The sequence below is a fragment of the Sander vitreus genome, chromosome 7 (assembly GCF_031162955.1).
Source record: "Sander vitreus isolate 19-12246 chromosome 7, sanVit1, whole genome shotgun sequence".
Taxonomy (NCBI): domain Eukaryota; kingdom Metazoa; phylum Chordata; class Actinopteri; order Perciformes; family Percidae; genus Sander; species Sander vitreus.
The window spans coordinates 12829891-12854886 of record NC_135861.1 but is presented as its reverse complement, the minus strand read 5'-3'; the positions used below and the strand labels follow the sequence as shown (position 1 = coordinate 12854886).

The window sequence follows — 24996 nt, the reverse complement described above, 5'->3', positions numbered from 1 at the left end:
AAAAAAAAAAAACTCGACCCTAGCTCCCTTAGCCGAATAGTGTGGGTATCATATCAAGGCAGCAACACAATCAAAGCCCTGTAACCATATAGGAGACTTTTGTCTCGATCACCTACTGTCCTTCGCCACAGTCTGCATGCTGACGCACTGGCCGACAATAGTGCTGCAGATGGGAGAGACACGATATAGCACAGTTGACCTCACACTCAAGTCAGTGCAGGACATACACCCAGAGCTACGGGAGAACCTGGAGAGGCATATAGCTTTCTCCCCACCGAATTAGGCTAATAAAGTAATGATTAAAAAAACCCCACAAATGCTTGATCAAGGGCCCGGCCCGGCCCGAGGATAGCGGCGGAAAATATCGGAATGAATTTTTTTTTTATTTTTTTTTATACAGATATAGAGCAGAGCCTACCTGCCAGGGCCAGCTGTGAGGCCTGACGTCCTCTCCTGCCACCACCCTGCTCAGGACAGGAGGGACAGTAGGAAGGCCACATCCGTAGGCTGGGACAGGGTCGGTAATGTATAGTGTGAGTTTTGCACCAGACTTAATGTTAAAAAGTAGGTTATTTGGAGTTTTTTGATTAATTATAGACAAGAATGTATGTGAGAAGATTGAAACTGTCTTCCCGCTAGCTACCACAAAAACGAGAACCACCAGCCTCCTCATGACTGTAGAGTATGTAGTGCGTGCCTAAATCTTGTGTTAACAGCAGGCTTGTATTTATACTGCATGTTAGCAACTTCTTACCAGTGTACTGTATAGACTGTCCTGGGAAACCTGGCTGACACATGCAGAAAGTCAAACAAGTGGTGGAGTCTGAGAACACAGCATGTGGTTGGAAACAGGACTTTCCCATCACTACTCCCATTATGCAACAGTACATTTTTTTCAGCTATTTAAGTGTCCTTGGTCAAATTGAAAAGATTAAATATTTGTCAAAATAAAAGTAATATTCCAGCTGACTCCTCAGGCTTACAAGTTAGTTGTGCTCATTTTCATATTTTTGGGAAACTGCTAACCCAATAATGAAGCCAAAGATGGTACAAAACATAAAAGAACACAAAATCGTCACATGTTATGTCATTTACAGTTTTATTCATGTTTGTGCACATGGTGGCTTTGATCCCATAAGCCTGCCCGCTCAATAGGCCACCATTTTCTGGGGAAGAGATGATAGAGACATGTTAGATTTAGTGCAGCGTCATGTTTTCAGCAATCACACATGGGATCATTATTATTAATTGATCCAGATTTTTTTTAAAACTATTTTAACCCTTGACACCTGAATGAAAAAGCTCAAATAAAACAACATTGATGTAGTGAGAGGTTCAGGAGCTTACAGAGCTGATCCAGTCGATGTAGGAGCTGACTTGGGTGAAGACAGTGGGCTTCTTGGGGAAATTGCAGCTGAGCCCGGAGCCAAAGCTGACAATGCCGTGAACCTCCCAGACACCATCAGTCTTCTGGCAGTTCAGAGGGCCGCCAGAGTCACCCTGAGTCATGTGAGAGGAAATATATGATGCAAATTCCACATTTAATAATAACTTCTTGTCACTGAAAGACACAAGTGTTTACATCTACCATTACTCATGATACCTTACAGACGTTCCTTTACATTTTGTAGACCTTTTAACAGACACTCTTTCTCTCAAATACTGAATGTTATTCACCAATAAAGGTATTTTAGGAGAGATAGTTTTCAGATATTTGGGGGAATAGCATAAAGTATCAGAGGAAGAATCTCAGATAAAAGACTAAAATGTAAAGGGACAGAGCACATACTGTTTGTAAGTGTAACAGTTTCAATATTGATCAATCTGAAGATTCTCTCTATTAATCGTTTGCTCTATAATTTGTCAGAAAAAGCCCATCACAATTTCCTGACACCATCAAGCCTAAGTTGGCATATTCAAATTGCTTGTTTTGTCCGACCAACAGTCTAAAACCAAAAGATATTTAGTTTAATATCAGAGAAGTCTAAAAACAGCCAACCGGTGAATATTTGTGAATACATAAATTACTTCAAATGCTAATTAATTATAAAAAATAAGTTGCTGATTTTTGACTTGATGAAATGACTAATCATTGCAGTTCTGTTTTGTTACAGTTTGTGTGACATGTAAAATTACTGAAATGAATGAATGAATGAATGAAAAATGTATGTGCTCTTTTCTCTCCATTAAGTACAGAAAAAAAACGTCAATAAAACAGAAGAATGGTCCTCTGTATAACGCATGACAAACTTAACGGATTGAGGAAGTTTACTGATGTCAGAAGCAAAGGTCCTATGATGTGTCATTTTGTGTCGTTTTAGACTCACGTTGCAACCGGACACAACTCCATCTCCACCAGCACAGACCATGGTATCCTTCACCTGAGAACCCCACCAGTCAGGCTTGGTGCAGGTGGCGTGGTCCACCACTGGCAGGAGGGCCTGCTGCAGGATGTCAGCGATGGGACCTCCGGCTGTTTAGACGAGAGATGCACACTAGCTTAACTTCAACTCAGGTAAAAGACTGGTGAGAAACACAACTTTAAAGGGTAACTACCGTTTTTGTTCAACCTATTTTCCTATGTTTTTGTGTCTAAGTGACTGATGAGAACAACAATCTTTGACACAAGTCCGGTATTAAGCAAGATCGCTGCAGTCGGCAGCAGCTAAACAACCTACAATGTAAGTTAATATGGCAATTGTGCAGCTTGTATTTACATTCACAAAAGTGCTTGTTTTGCCGTTGCCAGGCTCAGATTAATATTAATTTAATTTTTTAATTTTATTAATAAGTTTCTGACAACATTATGGAAAGGATTTCTAAGGAGAGTGACCTTTTTGTTAAAGAGTAAGATACTTTTTTTAAACATAATAACATCCGCAAACTTGTCTGGTAAAGCCACCAGACTCCATGTAAATAAACAGTAATTTTAGCATCGTAAAATACATTTCATTCAAAGTTGACAGAAACTAAATGAAACTATGAAAAGCGGTTTTGGGTCGTCTTTCCACTTTTCCAACCATCACAACTCTAGTTTTGGTTGAAATTAACACATAGTTACTGATTTACATGTGAAAATATGTTGGCTCTATAAACGCTAAAAGTATTCTTTTTTTTAATGGAGTCTGGTGGGTTTAACGCTAGCGACCTCAGAGCTGTTTCTGGTTAAACAGAAAGGTCTCAAAGAGGATTTAAAAAGGCCTCTCTCTGTAAGGATCCTTTCCATTATGTTGTCAGACACTTAGAATAATAATCTGAGCCTTTCAGTTGCACTTTTAGTGGACCAAATTGACGATGCACATTTGCCCCATAGGGTTACATTGCAGCCCGGTCTGTGGCTGCCGGTTACAGCGTTCATGCTAAATACTGGACCAATTTTGAAGATTGTTGTTCCTGTCACTTACACACAAAAACATAGGAAAAAAGGGTTGAAAACAAACGGTAGTTATCCTTTAACAAGACAGATGTTTGAGGGAATTAGAAAGGATTAGGCAAACAAATATTTTCCATCCACACTGTAAAACCTTTTTATTTTAGAATAGTGGACAAATTGGTCATTATCTAACGTAATTAGATACAAATACAAAAAACAAAAAGTTCTTCTTTACATTTACTGTATAAAGTACATAAACATTATCTAAGATAATACTGTATTACGAACCTAAATACGAAGAAACTGTTAGAACAATATTTTATTAAAACAGGAATGCAGGAAATAATGCTTTCTCAGCTAGTTTTTCTTTTGAGATCATTGCACACCACTGGAACTATTATCTGATGATGTTTTAAGTGATCAGTTAAATTAAACCGATTTTGTCAGGGCACTTACTGCTGAGGCGACCCCATCCAGTGACGTAGCAGGGCTCGTCATGGGGGAGGATGAAGCCGGCAGCAGGGAGACAAGCAGCCATGATGCTGTCAGAGAAGGTAACAGGGGACTCCAGCTTGATCAGGGCGATGTCATTACTGGAGAGGAAAAACACATTTAGATTCATCATACACCTGCTGTAAAATGTTTACAGAAATTATCTTTTTGATTTTCAGCAAAGTCTCGCAATTCATAGCCACAACCTTAGAGCAAAGTCTTTTTACCGGATGAACAAGGGGTTCCATTTCTCATGCACAACAATGTCAGCGGTGCCCATGAACACAACACCCTCCTCAGTCTGGATCAGGTTGTGCTTTCCCATGGCAACTCTGTACTCCTTGCCACTGCTGGAAGTTGACAGAGAGAATAATAAGAAGCAGTAAAGTATTAGCTCAGATATCCTCTTCAAAGATTACATTTCTTGATGCTTTTCTGTAGTAAGCTTAAAAGACAATCACTATCCAAATTACCAACCATGTTTTGTGGATTCTATATGAAAATGTGATGTTCCTAACAAGCATTTTAATCTACTGTTAAGTCCTAAAAGTGAAAAGAAAAGTGGAGAAATGTGCTAGTCGTTTGAGATCATTCCCTTTGGGCTCTGGATTCAAAGAACTTCATGAATTAAGTAAAATTGTATTGGAAACTAAATAAATCACATATTTTAATATACATATATAATTCCACACAGCATGATCCATGTCAGTGATTGCTAATATTGTGTCAGTGCTGCATTGAGTCATGATAACCTATCATCATGAACGGTTTTGGGCTCCACTGATCCATACCTGATACAGTGAGCAGCAGTGAGGACCCACTGGTCAGAGATCAGAGTGCCGCCACAGGTGTGTCTCCACTCGCCCTGTCTGTTGTACTGCAGGGAAATCTAAAATGTACATATGAACACAATCAACAAGTGTTCTTTTCTGTATCTGCCCTCAAAGACTTACTGTATACAGGCACACATGCAGCTGTATCTCTTTCATATATTAAATGCACCCTGACTTAAGCCAAATATTAATTAAAAACTGTGAATGAAATTAATTATTTTCGTTATTGAAGTTTTGTATATTATTTTATTTATCTAAATGTATTCTATTTTAATTCATTGATTTGATTATTTATTGTCTTTCAAACATGGTTTTATTGCATTTCTGTGCCTTATGTAAAACACTTTGAATTTGCTCTATTATTGTGATAGTTGTAGTGTCCTTGTCACATACTGTACTGTATATCTGAACAGCCTATAATTTACTATACTCTCATGAAGTCTGCAGTCTTAAATAAATATTTTTCCAACAGTTGATGCCTTGTTTTCGGAGCATGTTTTACCTGCCATGGCCAACTGTGAGGCCTGACATCCTCTCCTCCAACCACCCTCGTCACCACAGGGGGGAAGGTGGGCACGCCGCACCCGTAGGCTGAAGAGACAGACAGAGACAGACTCTTAACTATTAATCTGCATTCAGTTTGTAGAGAAAGCTGAAATACCGTAGTTGCATGGCTCAATGCAGATGTAATAATGTTGTGTGTGTGTGTAAGATTCTTACCACCAGCAACAAAGAGAGCAAAAACCACAAACTTCATCATCAGGGCGACTTCATCAATCCACAGTTTGTAGTGAAACATCTGATATATTTATACCTTTCATGATGTTATGCAACCTACAAAAACTGTGTCAAATTCCTGGAAATTTTCCCTTTGACAATTCTTTATACTGGGGTGGAGCTAAGTGGACAGCAAAACAGCTAGACTGACCAGGATAACGAAGCCAAGGCCAAAGTGTCCTGGAGTTATGTATAATTTTTGGACTTGTTTATTAAACAAGTCAGGGGAATGAAAGGTTTTTAGCTTTATCATCAAGAGCTAGAGTTGACGCAAAGAGTCTTATTTCATACCAAATGTAGCCCTCCCTACTCTGATTTCCTTTACAAAGAAACACAGTACCTCTTCCAGCAGCTGAAGTTTCCATTGCTCATGAAAGCACCGAATGTTTATAATTAGAAAATATTGCAACAGTTGACTAAATATGTGATTTTACATAAATGTCAGCATTTATTATTTCTTTTGGAAAACAAGTTGGAGTGGTGCAAAGAATGAATGCTTTTGTGCTTCTGCTCTCTTTTGCTTTTGTAATGTTTATAAAATATTAGGGTGAAATGCAATTTTGTCGCACACCAGATCACCACATGTACTGTATATCAATTTCCAACCTTGCTAGAATATTGAGTGTTTTATGTGTCTAAATCACATTAAAACACTGATGTGCGATTTAAAGTGCATACTTTATTACATATCTTCAAGATAGTTTATATCTATACGCAAACATATACAGTAAGATAATTTCAACAAAAACATTTTTTTGGCCTGTTTTTATTTGTTTATTTTATTAAGGGCTGTAGTTTGGATTCTGTTGTCCAGATTAGAAACTAACTTCTGTAGTCAAAGCCTGGCAACTTTAATTTTAATTTCATATTGTGTATTTATTCACATATAAAATAGGACCGCATTTTTCTTTGATAGTACAAAACAGACTGACTGACCATTTTTAGATAAGCGTATAACCATAGTGTGAACAGCATCTGTTATTTCAAGTTTAGTTAAATTTATTTGCACAATAAAAGATATAAAATACATACAATTGGAGAAAAAAGTAATGTCAATGCAGAAGAGGAAGGAAGCCTGAAAGGCTTATTCAGAGTCCAAAATACAAACAAGATTAAAAATGACATTATTACTTATCAAAAACAAAACAAGCATACAACAAAAGAAATAAATACATAAACAAAACAGAATACATAAATAATGTATTTATTAAAAAAGCAAACCTGAAATAAAACAATAAATACAACCAACAGAGGCAAACCAGCCATAAGGTTATAGGAAATGAGAAATGGGTTTATCTGTGACCTCAAAGCTGGCAAGTAAGATAATAATTTCATTGTCCCATTCAATGTATTCCATAGCATTGGACCTCTGTACTAAATGGTAAAATAATAATAATTTGATGTCTTTATGTACAATGTGCTTTATGACAATAAAGCAAATGGAAATTATTATTTTGCCTAGTTAAATGTCAGAAATTGGACATTTTCAAATGGAGAATTTGACTGCAATTTCTGTATTTAAACATTGTACATGCATATGGATCTCGTCCATTAGAATGTGAAATTATTCTAAAAAAAAACAAAACAAAGTAGTTTGGTAAGAAATTAAAGATTTGTAGCAGCCCAAATAATATTGTCACTTAAAAGTTAAAAGATTTGACCAACTCAAGTCCCAGTGAGACATCTGTGAGGTTCACACAGAGGTTGAGTTGAAGAGATAAGGTCTATTTGGGGATATTTGTGGTTACTTATCTCCAAGGTTGATTACTTTTCCCCACCAACTTTTCCAGGCTGCTCTGAGGCAAATATTAAGCCACACATCTGAGGTCTTTAAACAGGTGTGTTCAAGTGCTATATAAGAAGGAGCACGTCCCCCTTAACTTCTACTGAAGACAGTCACAATGAAGTTCGTGATCTTGGCTTTGTTTGTCGCTGGTGGTAAGCTCTGATACTATTCTGACCAGACAATTAAATGTTGCTACATACAGCTGTCCACATTGTTTATACATTAAGTGGTCTATACATTTCAGCATTGAGTTTGTCAGACTCACATGTTATCTTTATGCTGAAAAAAGCTTTTAAACATTTTTGACAGTTAAAGAATAAGATTTCAAATGACTGCCGATGTTAAGACACCGTCATACATTTACCATAATCTGTACTGTTGTTTCTTAGCCTACGGGTGCGGCCTGCCCACTTACCCTCCCATCATCACCAGGGTGGTTGGTGGAGATGATGTCCGTGAGAACAGCTGGCCCTGGCAGGTATGGCCCCTTTAAGACCCCTTTAAGACTTGTCCTTTAAATTCTGTCTTCTGGCCAATTCCTAAAGTTATAAGAAAAGCTTTGCGTTCTATCGTTGTTTGTTCTTCTCAGGTGTCTCTGCAGTACCAGAGTGGCAGCAGCTTCTACCATACTTGTGGTGGCACCCTGATCTCCAACCAGTGGGTCCTCACTGCTGCTCACTGCATCAGGTGTGGCTAAAACGTAAAAAACAAAAAAAACAAACATCTGAAATCAAGAAGGTATGCGAGGACAAAGAGAACCAGGCCAACAGGGTGATAGAGGCAGTACAGAAGGAACAATATGTTTGTATACTTTACTCTAGCAGTCTGACATGGAAGATACACAGAGGTGGCAGTACAATGCAGTTTTTGAATTCCTGACATTTTTGAATTCCCTTTGGTGGAAGTGTTCTCTGGGCTTGCCTAAACACAAATCTAAAGATATATTCAAAATTGGTCAAACCGTTTGGCTATACCTAGTCTTTGGACATATGGACTACTGTTTTCTCCATATACTCATATATTTTTGGGAAAAAAGCAGTGCCCAAAGACTAAATAGAGTAAGATAAAATAAATGGCTGTATCTCAGAAACACAAGGAGCACAATCATATATTTGGCATCTTTGAACTCATAACAAGTCAATCCAAGATATGCACACATAGCAATGTAGAAAATATATATTTCCTACGGAAAACACGTCACGAAAGGCTTGTATCATGCCGACAGTTTTGTTGTCATTACTTAGAATTCATCATGGCGGCGGCAGAAACTACGCACTATAGCTTTAAAGGTGCTGTCGGTAGGATTGGGAAGATACAGGACTTAGCCAAAATATTTTAACATCAACTTCTCAGTCCCTCCCCCCTTTCTGCTAATGCCCAAAACAATCTCCTAAGCCCCTCCCCCCACAAGGGAGAATGAATGCAAATGCATTAGCAGTGATTGACACGCAGTTAGACACCCCCCCTGGCCCTGATTGGTGCATCTGAACAGGTAGCGGTGGATTTTTGCAAATCACACTACAGGCTGTAGGTGGTGCCAGAGGGGACCGATTTTTTTTTTTTAATTAACTGCTTCATGTAGTTCTACTGGAACATAGGGTCAGTTTCAGCAAATATGACAGAAAGTTAGTTTTATAAGTCTTACCTACTGCACCTTTTAATTACATGAATAAAAAATATTAATTGGTAATCCCACTTTTATTTACACTAGCAATATTAATTTAAACACTTTCAGAGTACTGTATGTTAGCAGCAGTAGTCCTAAGTGAAACACTGAACACTGAAAGTGTTTAAAGGTAATTGTTTTGGTACTTTGGGTGTTCTATTAAAGTGTCCCCAGATCAAAGCAACACTGACCCTTGTTTCTGTGCGTCTTTTTTTGTGGCCAAGCAGCAGTCGCACCTACAGAGTCTACCTGGGAAAACACAATCTGAAGACCAACAATGAGCCTGGTTCCATCGCCATCAGCCCCGCCAAGATTATTGTCCACGAGAAATGGGACTCTTACAGAATCCTGTGGGCTCAGTCATTTCCCCTCCATCTTGTAGACTACACATTATGCTGCTGTGACTATTTTGTTAAGTGGTCCGTCCATGCTAGTAATGCTAATTAACATACTGTTTCTAAATGTGGTGTCTCTAGTAACGACATTGCCCTGATCAAGCTGTCAACTCCTGTCACTTTCTCTGACTCCATCATGGCTGCCTGCCTTCCCAATTCTGGTGACATCCTTCCTAACAATGCTCCCTGCTATGTCACCGGCTGGGGTCGTCTCTGGAGTAAGTCCTTTTAAGTAAAAAAAAAAAAAAGAAAGGCTCGCAAACATTAATATCCTCTCATATATTTAATGTTATATCAATTTTCCTGTCAAAGCTGTGTGAGCAGTGACCACGGCAACTTATTCCACCTTATCCTCTCGGTTTAAAGACACATTTGGAGTTACACAGGACTTGAATTTGAGTGGTTGAGGCCTGCCCCCCCACTAATCAAAATATAAATAAAGCTTACACTCTGCAACACAGATATTTTAATGAATTACACCTCTTTCGTACCATTTCAACATTGAAGAAGTCAAAGTTCTCTGTGCTGATCAGATAGAAAAATGTTACACATGCTCAGACAAATAGACACTGTCTATATTCTCTGTTTATCCTTACAAAACTTTCTGATCTTTACAAAACTTGGTTTTCACCCACTTTAAACTAGACCTAGTAAAGTTTCGGAATAGACTTAGTCTTGACTGCTGATCTGAATCTGAATGCCCTGTTCTCTCCTAAAGCCGGAGGTCCTATTGCCGACATCCTGCAGCAGGCCCTCCTCCCTGTGGTCGACCACTCCACCTGCACCCGGTCTGACTGGTGGGGCAGCCTGGTCACCAGCAACATGGTCTGTGCTGGAGGAGACGGACAGCTGGCTAGCTGCAACGTGAGTCCTTTCATTTAAAAAAAAAATCAAGTCATGTTTAATAACAGTCACTGTAAAACTTCCGGGATTGCTCCGTTGCCGGATTTCACTCATTTAGGCCGGCTATCCGTTGCCTTGGGGTTCCTTTGTGTTGACATTTTAAACTGCGGTTGATTTAAGGGGACTATGGATAACCTTTTCTCAGATCTCTGCAGGGTAAATCCAGACAGCTATCTAGACTATCTGTCCAATCTGAGTTTTCTGTTGCACGACTAAAACAACTTTTGAGTGGCGACCTCTATCTCACCCAGTAAGAGCGTGCGCCCCATGTAGGCTGAGTACTTTGCAGCGGTCCGGGTTCGAATCCGACCTTCGGCCCTTTGCTGTATGTCATCCCCTCTTTCTCTCCCCCTTTCCTGTCTATCCACTGTCACTATCAAATGAAGAGAAAAGCCCCCCCGCATCCCCCCCCCCTCTCTACATTTAATTTTAGAAAAGCATTTGCTATCTTCTGTGAAATTCTTTGCCCAATATAGCATTGGAGGACCAAGGGTGACCGGGCTTTCTCAGTTAAGGCCCCCGCCCTCTGGAACTCTCTCCCTGAGGAGATTAGACTGGCAAGCTCTTTATCGTCTTTTAAATCGCTTTTAAAAACGTATCTTTATAAGTGCGCTTTTACAGGGTGTGTGGCCTGAATAATACTTTTATCTATTAAAATCTATATTATACATAATGGCATTATCTAAACCTATATTTGAAATAGTTAATATTGTTCTATTATACTTATTATCTCGTGTTGCTCCCTTTTTTTACAATGTAAAACTTTGTTTTAATTTGTTTTAAACTGATTTTATCATCGTTGGTCGGCCCTGTTATTAATGTCTTGTTAAGCACATTAATAAAGTGCTATATAAATAAAGTTATAATAATTACTATTATTTGTCTCTGTTCCCCTTCAGGGAGACTCTGGCGGTCCCCTGAACTGTCAGAACCCTGATGGCTCCTGGGACGTCCACGGTGTGGTGAGCTTTGGCTCTAGCATGGGCTGCAACTACCCCAAGAAGCCCTCCGTCTTCACCAGGGTCAGCGCCTACATCTCCTGGATCAACAACGTGAGTGAAAAAGCACTGAATAGTAAATTATTTGTCCAAAAGAGCTCATGATACACTAGATACATTTTTGTTTATTTTTGGCTCGAGCAGACAGCAGTGACGTTTCCTCCCTCTGTGGATAGAGACACTTGACAAATCAAGAAGCTGAAAGACTTTTCAACTTCTTATAGACAGACCTTTGTGCTTATTACATGGCTCTTGATATTGGACACAAATCTGAGAACTATTTAAAAGGAGTAAAAACTCAGAGGAGTGTAAATTAGTGATTCAGAAGAAGAGGTACCCTAGACCCCTCTAGTGGAGTATTTTAAATTTGTTCTCTTTATGCTTTTCCCTCCAGGTGATGACCACGAACTAAGATGTTGGCGGTTGCACTTCATATACTGTAAAGTCATCAAATAAAGCATGTAGTGGCTAATCTTCTAGTCTTCTGTGTTTTCTTAATCAGACATCAAAATGGAATGTATGTGTTGGTTTGACAACTGTCACAAAATAACCTTCTGAACTTAAGTTGTTGTCTATCATTTACTAAAAATATGATTGTCAGGTTTATGATTTGAACCCTCTGGAAGACTTCCAGCTATAGTCATATGTTTAGTTATGGATCATCTACTTCATCAAAGGCCTGTTATGCAAAAGCTCTCACTTTGGCAAATGATAAGGTTCCCTGACTGCTGTAAACATTACACACATTTTTAGATTCCCCAAATAGAAATTTGAAGTGAAAGCAGAGCCTGATGCCATCTTCAATGCATTTTACTGTGATGACCAGCAATTACACTTGATCAGTACTAACCACGTTTTAAAATACCAATGACACCTGGTGTTAATAAATCCAAAAATGAATCCAATTATTTTCATATGACAGAAACACTGATGATTTAAAGCAAACAAACAAAAACATATTTGGCTTCATTTTATTCTCCATAGAACCATTTAATGTAGCAAGTGTCAGTACAGCCAGCGAAAATGTGCAAAAAACCCAACCTATTACAAGTTTGATTTGTAAAATAACAAAAAAGCAAAGACCAAAATACATGACGTAAAAACACGACGCACACAAACATACTGCATGGTGGAAACATTCTTTTCCTTGTGTCTTCCTGTCAATATTAATCGCGTGCCCATTTCTTCTTTTACATTCACTGGAATACCGGCTTTAATGCACACAGTGTTACAATGCCATCCAGGAGATACTGTATCTGGCTGATGGGGATCACAGTGTTGTTCTCTTAATACATCCATGCTTGGAAGCCCCATTCCTGCCTTGCCTTTATGAAGTGAATCATTTTATTTGATGTTGTTATATTTATTGACTTAGTGCCATATGTTTGAAAAAACAAACAAACAAACAAAATGAAATGCAAATTTACATTTCTGGGATTGCTTTGACCAAATGTGGCCACTAGATATCCCTGCAGAAGGTGAGGATGGTATATCAAAGTTTTTTTTATGGTGAAGGGCGATATCCGTATAGTAGAAATAGGTTATATTAAAGGGACAGCTCTCTCAGAGTGCATTGCCAGACTGTGCTGCGGAGGAGGGTCTGGCTAGTCCACATAGCATTCCTGGATGGGAGAAAAACGTGTTCTGGTTTATTGGCATTTCTTTAAACCAATCACAATCGTCATGGGCTAAGCTTCGCACAGAGCCGCTGCAAAATAGCCTCGGGAAGGAACTTGTTTAGATGGAATGTGTACGTTCAAAAGTTGTTTTAGTCGTGCGAGAGAAAACTCAGATTGGACAGAAAGTCTAGCTAGCTGTCTCAATTTACCATGCAGAGATGTGAGGAGCAGTTAACCATAGTCCTCATAAATCGACCAGAGTTTAAAATTCCAACACACAGAAAGCGGTAGGGAATGGACATCGACAAAAAGACATGCATCCGGTGGAACTTCCTGCAGCTTCAGAGCAATCCTGGGAAGTGGAACGTCGTGGAGATAGACTAAGGGACAGCTGACGCAATATTGACCTAAACAAGGCCACGTTGAATTTAAATCCAGCATAATGTATCACAATTGCTGAAAATCACTGTACATGCATGGCACAACATGCAACTGACTATACTATACAATCCGAGTAATACATAATCTGAATTTCATCTAAGTGTCAATAGGCTAGGCTACTTGATCAATGATATAGCCTCCATATGGTGGTCTTCCCTTTATTGTGTTTTTTTGTTGCTTCTGCTTATTCTTTTTTATATAGGCCTACATGGAATTTAAATTTCACCATTAGGACATAACAAGATTTCAGAAATACTGAAGGCATGAGTCCAATTCACCCAACGCAATGTCTCTCTTCCTAAAAAAAAGTCTGTAGATTTTTGTTAAACTATTTTATCATTTCACATTTTATATAGCCTATTCACTTATGTGTTAAAGTTATATTTTCTGTAAATGTATGGTGTAAATTGTGTTTCAAGCCCTCATTTGCAAAGCCTGAATATAATTCTGCTTTGGTTTTGGCCTAAAAAAACCCAAAAAACATTTGAGAATAGAGACTATCACAGTCCTCTAAGGTAAGGTAAACGACTTGCAATTTCAACGATGTCCACTATATTGCAACTACTGCAGAGCCTGTCGCTGTTCCAGGAATAGCTCTTCTGTCGGAAATATAGCGAAGAAGAAATTGGGCGCCATCTTGGATTATGTACATTGATTTGTTTCCTTGTACATTGTTTTTTTTTTTTTTTTTTCAAAATAAAAAAAGGAAATTGAACTTGTAGAACACAAATAATTTTGTTTCTTGTACATTGGTTGAATGGTTTTTGTTTTTGTAAGTTTACACATGGCTTCCAGGCGACATCTCCTAAACTATCGTGGAGAAGTTTACCTTCCCTCCGGTAGGTTCGTTTATTTGATGTTCGCCCGTTAAGCGACTTAACGTTATCAATAAATGTTTGTAATAAACGCTTCTGTTGGAACTTTGAATGCTAACAAAATAACAGTTGTTTTTAGCTAACGTTAGCCTTGGAAGGGTGCTGTATTAGCTAGCTGTTCAAGGATATTATCGTTCATGAGATTTAACTAGATAATTATTGCATTATCTGGATGTTTTTTAAATGATAGAGCTTTTAGGTCTTTCGGTTCGCTCAAAAACAACGTTAGCTATACCGTTAACTAGCTGTATTGACATTTCACTTTTTACTTTTTACAGATTTGGCCAATGTGTGTCATTCTTATAGTTGAAATAGTAATGACATACTTTTTTAAAACAACGGTTATTTTAAAGTTAACGTTAGCTGTCTAAAATGCAACATTTCTACCAAATTTAGTCCAGTTGAACAAAAAAGCTATAAGTAACGTTACAGTTTGATAAACATGATTGTGTAGCTATGCAAGCAAGCTAACATTAGAAGATTTTCTTCTTTCAGTTTGTCACAACAAGTCTGATTAAATATATGACTTTGGTCCATTTACCTGTGGATTTCAGCGCCAGTGTGCTCCTGCTGCAGCATTCAGACAAGAGGAGGTCCCAAAAACGTAACGCTATTTTGATCTGTAAGTAAAGTAAACATCATAATTCATTAATGTAACCTCTGAACATTCTGTCCTGTATGTTTCCATACCTGAATTGATATGAATACCAACTACAGGCCATGTGCAGGTACAGCTTGTGTGTATGATGTCACATCAGGAATAAGAATGTGCAGGTACAGCTTGTGTGCATGATGTCACATCAGTAATAAGAAAGAGGCCACAATTAATAGAAAGTTGCGTTTAAAAAAATGAATTCTGAGGATGTCAGTGAATTATCATTTGTGGCATTTGGGGGTTTGGAAGCATTTCAACTTGTTTCAAATGAACACTAGGGATCCATGAATCTCCTTTCTAATTGTCCTGCTAAACTGCTTAATCACCTTTTGACAGAGTGTATCGACTGGTGGAAATAGTTTTGCATATTGATGTAGTAGTTCATGCAGAGCAGCCGATGTGTTTAAATGAGGTAATGAGGTTTGGGAAGAGGCCGTTAGACAGTCCTTGTTTCAGAGGTTTTCTATATAATAAGAACAAATTCCTCACTGAGTGAGCATTGCAGTTCAGAAATAGGAAAATTAGCGCAGTCTGCTTTTCTGTGTCCTTTAAAAAATTTAACTTCTATAACAAGTCCATCATAAGGTGATTTGTTTTGAACCAGTTCTGTTCAGACTTCTTTTTGCACTGTCAAAACAATATTTCTTGACATATCATTTGCTTTTAATTTCACCTTTGCTCCTTTTTTAGTGCTAAAGCCCACCTATTGCTAATGAGCAAAAGATTACATTTTTTTTTATTTCAAACTGTACGGTACTACTTCAGATCAAAACGTATTTGTAATTATGATTTTTCTTTTTAAAACTATGGACCACTCTCCCCTGGGAACTGTGTGAATAATTTTTTAACAGAGAAACCATTATTATAGCCACTTTCCAATACATTTTTTTAATGTTACAGGTTCTTTAGTCATAACCCCAATTACTGTCCTGTCTTGTACCTGGAAAGATCTCATTTATAACCATGATGTTCCACAGTAATTATTAACAGAGAACCGCGGTGCCCCAATTTTGCTCCCAGGGCTCATTTGCATGTTAATTATCATTAGCAACACAGAAAAACAAGTCATGGCAGTTAGATAAGAATGCTTATCTTTCATTTCTCCTCCACCATTCCTCTGATGTTTCCAGATGACTTCCAACATATTTTTTGCATGAGATCACAAGCTTTCACCTTGGTTGTTAACATTTCCAAGCTCTATTTTAATTGAAAAGATATTGTAATGTATCAAGTGACTTGATGCTTTTGGACAAGATCAATAGTATTCTAGTTGGTAAATGACCTACATTTGCACAGGCAGATGTTTTTTACTTAAAGTGAATGCCATAAACTTTGACTGAAAGTCATCAGTTTTTTTTTTTTTGCATTTCCAGGTTACACTGAGTGGAATTTCATGAAGAAGCACTTCCTTCTGCTAGGCGGATGCCAGTGGAATTTTGCAAGACAGGTAGAATTTTGATTGGCTTGTTGTTGACATTTTACAGAGGATAAATTGTACAAAATCTATTTTACATAGGATATTCCTTAGTAAATATTTTCATGTCTCTTTCCATAAGATGACGGAAATCAATATTGACACCTTGGCACCTGAAATGAGCCTTTTTACTGAAAAACGGCAGGGCTTCAATGGTATGTTGAACAGTGTGTCTGAAAATGATTTTCTTTTGCCACAAGATGGCGACAGATTACTGTTTAGGAGCCCACAATGGCACATAACACAGCAATTAATCATTTGTACTGTATATTGTAAACCCCTGCATATTACTTAAAATTATAATACCATACCATGTTTAGTTTAACCAATGAGCCCCGCCAATTCAACCAACGACAATCATCTCATTAATAAAGAAATCCCTCTCGGTAATAAGGATTTCTTAACATTTTAAAAGGTGAGGTAAAGCTAAAACACAAACAATAAACCACACACATCGGATGTTAAATTAGGTCTTTAGCTATGTAACGGGTAGATGGAGAAAAATATTTATTCTAAAACCAAATTGTCTTAAACTGTGGATTCATTTTGGGTTATATTATCTAAAAATGCCTCTGATTGTTAGATTTAGAAGTAAAATTTGAACCCTTTAAATGCCAGTTTATATACATGAAGTCACCGTTTTTTTTTGTTTTTTTTTTATGACTACAAATATTCGGTATACTAATATCTAGGGGGAAATTTATTTTTCTGGTTTTCACGGTCTGGGGTGAGTCAATGATTAGCAACAACATTGATTTTTGTGCATTTCTATTTTTTGCACAGTGTCAGATAAAAAAAAATAAAAAAACTACCTCTTGATACCTTAGAGGACAGAAATGTCCCCTTCCCAAATACTGTCATAAAATGATTATATATTAATATTATTTTAATTATTATTTTCTTAAATCTTTAAACCCACATCAGTTCTGTTCATAACTAACAAAAAATCATTTGTTTTTAGATTTTTAACCCTTTAAAAGCCACTTTTTGACATGATGCCACTGTTTTTTACGAGAAAAAAAAATTCATTATTTTCAGTATACTAAATGCTAGAGGGAAATTTCTTTTTCTGTTTTTCACTTGGGTCTTGGGTAAGTCAATGATTAGCAACAACATTGATTTTGATGCATACTGTATTTTGTGCAGTATTAGATTAAATTATAATCACCTGTTAACTTCCCATTGGCTTGCATGTCCCCATTATGGCTTTATTTTACTACTCCTATTACCCTTCAAGGTTTTTCACCTTCTAATTATTATTTCGCTTTAATTCTTTTAACCTTTTATAGCCTATAATGCCGTACACCCCTACCAAGATCCCCCCCCCCCACCTCCACACACACACACACACACACACACACACACACACACACACCTTCAAAGCTCATAAGCCTATAGTTCAACTTGTATACTGCACGTAGGAGGCATAATATATTATAATTTATTGAGTTTGAAGGCTGTGCATGTGCATGCATGTGTGTATTAGTTGATGAGTTGCTGAAAGTGTGTGTATGTGTGCATGGGAGCGAGACAGGGAGGGAGGGAATTGTGACCTGCAGTACAATATCATTTCTATCTCTCGAGCCACACACACACACACACACACACACACACACACACACACACACCACTGACATCCTTATCAAGATGCACACATAATTTTTAGTAACATACATACAGCGGGGAAAATAAGTATTGAACGCGTCAACATTTTTCTCAGATGTCAAAGATCGAAGATATCAAAAATAAAGTGAAATGAGACAGGGAAAAAGTTGCTGAAATGTATTTAATACTTCGTAGAAAAGCCTTTGACAGCTTCAAGACGTATGAAGAAACTAGTCGTACACATTGCTCAGCTGTGATTTTTGCCCATTCTTCCACACAAACTGTCTTTAAATCTTGAAGGTTCCGGGGGCATCTTCAATGAACCTCTTCTTTCCAGAGGTTTTCAATTGGATTCAAGCCGGGTGATTGACTGGGCCATTCTAACAGCTTGATTTTCTTTCTCTGAAACCAATTGAGAGTTTCCTTGGCTGTGTGTTTGGGATCATTGTCTTGCTGAAATGTCCACCCTTGTTTCATCTTCAGCATCCTGGTGGATGGCAGCAGATTCTTATCAAGATTGTCACGGTACATTTCTCCATTCATCCTTCCTTCAATTATATGAAGTCTGCCAGTGCCAGATGCTGAAAAACAGCCCCACACCATGATGCTCCCACCTCCAAACTTCACTGTTGGTATGGTGTCTCATTTGACCCGATTATATTCTCCCAGTATGTCATTGGCTTGTCCAAATGTTGTGCAGCATACTTTAAGCACGCTTCCACATGGCTTTTCTTGAGCAGTGGTGTGTTGCGTGGTGTGCGTGCATAGAGGCCATGGCGGTTGAGTGCATTACTTATTGTTTTCTTTGAAACAACTATACCTGCTTCTTCCAGGTCTTTCTGAAGATCTCCGTGAGTGGTCCTTGGTTCTTCGACAACTCTTGTTAGTATTCTATGGACTCCTCTGTCAGAAATCTTGCGAGGAGCACCTGGTCGTGGCCGGTTAATGGTGAAATGATGTTCTTTCCACTTCCGGATAATGGCCCCAACAGTGCTCACTGGAACTTTCAGAAGTTTAGATATTCGTCTGAAGGTCTTGGGACAGCTCTTTGCTTTTACCCGTCATGAAATGCTTCTTGAGTGACACCTTGGTAATGAGAAATCTTTTTATAGGCCATCAGTTAGGACTAATCCAGCTGATATTAATTTGCACTAATAGGGGGCAGGATTGCTTCCTTACTACTGACAGATTTCAGCTGGTTTATTGGTTTCCCATGCCTTTTTACACCCCTTTTTCTTCATGTGTTCAATATTTATTCCCACTATCATTCCACTTTATTGCACATAACTTTTGTCATTGACATGTGTTTTGATTTCTTTGTACTGTATGTGTGGATTACTTGGGTTGTTACTGACATCTGGTGAAAATGTCATTCCAATAGCCCCATCAGAAATATATTTACTGGGAAAAATGTTGAATGTCAATACTTATTTTCCCCGCTGTATGCTGCAGTGCTCCATAATACAGCAGCAACGGCCCAAGTGAAAACCAGGAAAATAGCATGTATTTGCTAGCCTGACTCCGCCCTCCTACGTACTTCCGCTCAGTTTTCATTTTCCTTCAGTACACCGTCTGGGTTTGCGGTATATTCTTGGGTTTTCTCCTGCCAAATCTTTACCGGTCCAATCAGCGAACAGAGGGAGTGGCTGAGAATGATGACGTTGATGTTGTGCGCTAGTTTGAGTTCTGTAATGGCGGCGGAGAAAGATGCGAGCTAAGCCATTCGTACCGCTATTGGCAACGCTGCCAAATATCCAGAAGTTAAAGCCCGAGCAAGAACAATTTTGAGTTTTGTTGGTGGCCATGATGTTGTGGCCCTCCTCCTCACGGGGTTCGGGAAAAGTTAGATTTTCCAGCTCGCTCCGTTAGTGGTGAAGGAGTGCTAAGGCGAACACTAACGATGCTAAGTCGATAGTTGTTGTTGACATATGTCATGACCAAACGTTAGTGATTGGTTATGGCAGATCCAGAGTGGCTCTGGTCAGATCCAATAGTTTTAAACTTTAACAGAGTACCCACCTTCAAGGAAGTTTACACTTGTCAATGGAGAGTGGCCAGACTCTCTGTACAAATGAAATGTACGAGAGTCTGGTAGGACCAGGCTATATATTTGCCCCATAGGGCAAACATAGGAAAATCGCTCAATATGGTGGAAAACTAGTAAAAACTACTAATTTGAAGTCATGGCTCTAGATTGAAAGCCTGATATAATAGAATGCATAGTTTTATGCTGTAATGGCTTACGTTTATCTCTGTATGTCAAACACACATGAATCAGAGTGAATGCATGCCAAGATAACCTATAGCTCTCAGATCTTGTGCTCATGCAATCACATACACTTGCATGTAGATTCACAAGTACACCCCTACAAAGATGCACACACACACACACACACACACACACACACACACACACACACACACACACACACACACACACACGTACATATATTTAAACTTCAATAACGTATACTGTAACTTGTATACAGAAATGTAGGCCTACCTAACCTATGAGGTGTAAAATATTATATTGAGTTTGAAGGCCGTGCATGTGCATGTATGTCTGTATGAGTTGGTGGGTGGCTGAAAGTGTGTATGGGAGAGAGAGAGGGAGAGAGACAGCAAGGGAGGAAATTGTGACCTGCGGTACAATATAATTTCTATCTCTTGAGCTGCACACACACATGCACATGCACATGCACACACACACACACACACACACACACACACACACACACACACACACACACACACACACACACACACACCACTCTCTGACATACTTATCAACACACACACACACACACACACACACACACACACACACACACACACACACACACACACACACACATCATTTTTAGTCACATACATATGCTGCAGTGCTCCATAATACAGCAAACAGGAAAATGGCTCAATATGGTGGAAAATGGTAAAAACTACTAATTTGAAGCCAGGGCTTTAGATTGAAAGCCTGATATAATATACCATGGGATTAAAAAATGTGGTTATAATGGGTTTCAATGGACATTTTTGTCCTCTAAGGGTCTGAGTGTCTGTATTTTTGACTTTTTATAGGATCTGAGGTTGAACTTTCAAACTTGAAGTAAAAACTCACACCCTTACCAAAAATCATGTTATAATCATTAACACAGCTAAAATGATCAACAAAAACAAATGTGAAAAGGACAAAAATGTCCCTAGTGAGGCACAAGGGTTAAGGTTATCCTCGGCACTGGTTGTACTGGTGACATACAATAACATTTCCCACATTTCTATGCTGTCACTGTGGTATACTTTCATATCTGTATTGCTGGATAAGCATATAGGTTTACTGAAACAGCTACACAGCTCTATTTTCATGACATTAATTTCTGATTTACCCGAACCAGATGCAATGTGTGTAGGCATTTGATGCAGTTAGTGCGTACATGAAAATGGGTTTGTCAGAAAATGGCTTTATTCTACAGAAACACAAAAATCTGCATTGCTGTTGGACAGATTTACTTTGACATGAAACAGCCTGTGTCTGCCTGAGCCTCGGACACCAGCAGGTGTGAGGTTTCCAGACCAGGCACTGAACCCGACAAGCAGTAATGTTGAACAAATGTAACCTTTCAGCCTCTCCTGTGCTGCGATGAGATGTTTTTGGCACTCTGTAGAATTCCTGGATGGCTCTTTCTGACTCGGCTTTGACCCTCGCCCATCTGTTACCATGTCCAGGGTTAGAAGGCTAGCAAATGCTGAACATGTTGGTGGCCTCAGGGTGTGGGCAAAATATTTTGGGTGTGAGATGGATTCTGTGATGAACTGTGAGGGTAGACATTTGGCCTATGTGTGGACCTTTCAAGTTCAAGCACAGTTGAACCAACTGCATATGCAATATATCGGATGCAGTCATTTCATCTTGCATAGGTTGCACTCTTTGCCTCTAGTTTCAAAATTGCTTGTACTGTATATCTGAATTAATCTCAGTTCCTAATGTAATAACAGTTTCTATATGAAGTTGCAGTTGACATCTAAGAAAAACAAATGCAGTTTAATTAAGTGCTTTTCGATGCCACCTCAGTATTAGTCAGGGCTTGCTGGCCACAAAGGTTTGCTGCTGGGAAATGGAGTTTAAATATAGCACAGGGCAGAAGCTGTTAAGTAGCCCCGCTGCACCAGCTCTGTCAATGCATATGACCAGTGTTTAGCACCACTTTGGTTCTGAAGAACATGATTTTAAGTGTGCCAAGTGACAACCGCAGTGACTTCATGCCAGACATCCTCCAACTCGCCCATAGCCTTTCACTTTGCACTCCTGGGTGTGCTAATCACCTCCTTCAAATAGTGCCATGAGATCACAATCACATTTTCTTGTTGTAAAAGACCACTGTGAATGAAAAGAGCTGCTGGTGTGATGTTGTGTTAGTGACATTAAATGTGTTCACTTGTCACCTCCTTGACTTTGTACACTTTTCCAAACAGGATTATTGGCTGATGAGATCCTGTTGTTTAAATTCAGTAATTTACCGTTTAATATTGAAGTTTCACTTGCTTTCATGTGTCCCTGTGTAGTTCCTCTAACTCTGAGTTCTCGTTTCATTGTTATTTTTTATTAAATGCACTACTCAGTATGTCTGATCTTTATTAGTTTCAGCACAGTGCACATGGCATGGTGGCATGTCCGTTTTTGCTTTTACAATGATCCGTCTGTTACAGGCCTGGGATTTGGTAGTGCCAGGTGCTATTGTAGCATGCGCTGGTGCTGCAGTGGATGGCGGACAGACATACAGGCAGGCAGAAAATCAAACTTTAATATCACCTGAAAATGGATAGTATTGAAACTATTAGTTTTGACTTTTAGTTGTGCTTTTTAACAAGGGGTACAGTGGGGCAATGCGCTATTAAAGTGTTACCGTCTAGGGGGAAAATAGTACCTTTATCGACATGGGCTCAGTGGCCTTGCTGATGTCATCATCACCCTGTGTGCATGTGTGTACAATGAGGCAGACTCTTCCCGTGTGGGCATCAGGGGACAAAGTAGTCTTTATGCAGTGTGCCGAGCTCCAAGGCAGAAACATTGTTGAGCAGTAAAACATTCTGTAACTAAAACCACATGTTCCAGAGTGGAGGACAGACAAACACATGCAGCCTCTGCAGCTCCACATCAGGAGTTGGTGCCCTATCATCAGGGGCTCAGGGGCTCCTTTTTTTTTTTTTAAACCAATGCAACACCCTCGTTCAACATTGTGCATTTTACGTATGTATGTATTTTTATGTTTATGTATCGGTGAACTCAAATCAAGAACAGATTGTCCTTGACTTGGCTGTTGGATGATGCAGATAGGTGTTTGAGGGAAGAGAACAAAGGAAAATGTTTGTTTTTACAAAAGATGTAATTTCTGTTTGAATTTTGATCTAATGTTTGAAGACATGTAGACCTTACTTACTTCTGATTATCTACCAGTATACAATTGTAAATGTAGAAAGTGTTAAATGTTAAAGTGTGTCTCCTTGCCAATAGCTTGTGGCTCTCAGACACTTACAGAACACGCCAAACATAACATTATTAACATTATTAATCAGCCATGGAATAACTGCATCAAGGACACCATTATTGAGCCACTATGAGACAAAAGTTTAGCAAAATTTTATCAGAGTTTGTGGGCAAACACTTGACTTGACAGCATGCCTTATCAATACTCCTGAAAGGGATATTTCACTGCTGGAAAGATGAATATGTATTTAAATTGGGTCATTTATGTTGTAGAGACCGGCCTTCTAGACCAAGAAAAGACAGAAAATGTATTTTTGGCTCATATGGATGAAAGACAACAACTCCCAGCATGCACTCACTTCGCTTCCCTACGAGGCCACTCCCAAGCAACGGCAACCGGTTACAGAGGGCAGTCAAGTCAAGTCAAGAGGGTTTTATTGTCATTTCAACCATATACACTGTACGAAACAACGTTTCACCGTGGCTCAAGTGGTGTTACATATTTAAAATATATAAAAACGACATTATATAAAAACAACATTATATAAAAACAACATTATATAAAAACGACATACGAGACAGGCTACATTAAGTGCACACACATTATAGACTATACATGAAGTGCAATTACTACTTCAAGTAGAGCATTTAAGGACAGAACAGACAAAACAAAAGACAGGGCATAAGTAGACTTGTAACAGAGCACTGATTGTTATAAGTTAGGTTTACTGTGAGGTGAAGGTATAATATAAGAACTTTCTTGAGATTTGCATGGTTGAAATCACCAGCGACAATAAATAGTCCATCCGGATGTGTGTTTTGGAGCTCACTGATAGCTCCGTAAAGTTCAGCTAACGCATTTGTAGCATTAGCGTTTGGTGGGATGTAAACATTGAGTATAAAGACAGCCGTGAATTTGCGTGGAATGTAGAATGGTCTGCATTTAACAGTCACAAACTCCACCAGCGGTGAGCAGCTAGTTGGATACAAGCACTGCATTTCTGCACCAGTCCGTGTAAACATATATGCACAGCCCACCTCCATGAGTCTTACCCTACAGAGCAGCATCTCTATCTGCTCGGAAGGCTAGCAGGCCTTGCAGCTGGATAGCGGAGTCTGGTACACTGTTGTTCAGCTATGTTTCCACAAAAACAAAAACACAGCAGTCTCTGAACTCGCGTTGATAGTTATGTTGAAGTTGGATGTAGTCCAGTTTGTTGTCTAATGATCGGACATTTGCAAGCAGGATGGATGGGACAGGTGGCCGGCTAGCGTTAGCTTTCCACCTAGCTCGAACCCCTGCCCTCGTTCTGTGTTTCCGTTTCCACTTTCAATGTCCCTTTCCCCGGCTATAGCAGCATCAAGCGACACAGCAGGTTGAGGTGCTGGTCTGCGTCGCGCAGTGTGTTGAGTATTCCGTCTGTAATAAAGTTTCCTGCATATTCTCCGATCTGTACCAATGTATCCCAGTGGTACACATGTGCGGTAGTTTGAATGCACATAAGTGCAAGGTTACTGCTGAAAAAGTCTTTGCCAGACAAACATTTTACATTCTACTGCAGCAGCTGCTCCGGCCGCCTCTTGTTCCTCCATCATCCGCAACTGTTCCTCGCTGTATTGCG

At 39.0% G+C, this 24996-nt stretch overlaps 2 protein-coding genes and 1 pseudogene across 5 annotated transcripts in view; 1 reads left to right on the top strand and 2 right to left on the bottom strand.

Annotated features, from left to right (window-relative positions):
* Positions 1–673, bottom strand: part of LOC144520193 (chymotrypsin-like elastase family member 2A) — a 4886-nt pseudogene extending 4213 nt beyond the window's left edge. Inside the window, exons 1-2 of the transcript XR_013502191.1 lie at positions 635–673; positions 419–508 (exon numbers count right to left, since the gene is read on the bottom strand). The product of XR_013502191.1 is annotated as a chymotrypsin-like elastase family member 2A (transcript). The remainder of the gene's footprint in view (positions 1–418; positions 509–634) is intronic.
* Positions 674–1148: 475 nt separating this feature from the next.
* LOC144520727 (chymotrypsin-C-like) lies at positions 1149–5458 on the bottom strand. 2 transcript variants are annotated; one of them, XM_078254687.1, is made up of 8 exons: positions 5419–5458; positions 5201–5289; positions 4657–4754; positions 4093–4215; positions 3830–3966; positions 2328–2473; positions 1348–1500; positions 1149–1166 (listed from the first exon to the last, which is right to left on the bottom strand). In XM_078254687.1, the coding sequence occupies exons 1-8, from the start codon at positions 5456–5458 to the stop codon at positions 1149–1151; spliced, it is 804 nt and encodes a 267-aa protein (XP_078110813.1). The 2 variants fall into 2 exon arrangements, with proteins under 2 accessions (XP_078110813.1, XP_078110812.1); XM_078254686.1 differs by lacking the exon at positions 1149–1166 and having other exon boundaries at positions 1336–1500; positions 4093–4212.
* Positions 5459–7376: 1918 nt separating this feature from the next.
* On the top strand, positions 7377–11635 carry LOC144520728 (chymotrypsin-like elastase family member 2A). 2 transcript variants are annotated; one of them, XM_078254689.1, is made up of 8 exons: positions 7377–7413; positions 7651–7739; positions 7851–7948; positions 9155–9277; positions 9404–9540; positions 10041–10186; positions 11125–11277; positions 11618–11635. In XM_078254689.1, the coding sequence occupies exons 1-8, from the start codon at positions 7377–7379 to the stop codon at positions 11633–11635; spliced, it is 801 nt and encodes a 266-aa protein (XP_078110815.1). The 2 variants fall into 2 exon arrangements, with proteins under 2 accessions (XP_078110815.1, XP_078110814.1); XM_078254688.1 differs by having other exon boundaries at positions 9152–9277.
* Positions 11636–24996: the final 13361 nt, after the last annotated feature.

What these genes read in the sequence shown, in the direction of transcription:
- LOC144520727 (XM_078254687.1), bottom strand. Translation starts at nt 5,458, where the DNA reads ATGATGAAGTTTGTGGTTTTTGCTCTCTTTGTTGCTGGTG. An exon ending in TGCTCTCTTTGTTGCTGGTG is followed by an intron (nt 5,290 to 5,418) that starts GTAAGAATCTTA and finishes CTGTCTCTTCAG; the next exon opens with CCTACGGGTGCGGCGTGCCC. An exon ending in TGGAACCCCTTGTTCATCCG is followed by an intron (nt 3,967 to 4,092) that starts GTAAAAAGACTT and finishes TTTCCTCTCCAG; the next exon opens with TAATGACATCGCCCTGATCA.
- LOC144520728 (XM_078254688.1), top strand. Translation starts at nt 7,377, where the DNA reads ATGAAGTTCGTGATCTTGGCTTTGTTTGTCGCTGGTG. An exon ending in GGCTTTGTTTGTCGCTGGTG is followed by an intron (nt 7,414 to 7,650) that starts GTAAGCTCTGAT and finishes GTTGTTTCTTAG; the next exon opens with CCTACGGGTGCGGCCTGCCC. An exon ending in CGGCTGGGGTCGTCTCTGGA is followed by an intron (nt 9,541 to 10,040) that starts GTAAGTCCTTTT and finishes TCTCTCCTAAAG; the next exon opens with CCGGAGGTCCTATTGCCGAC.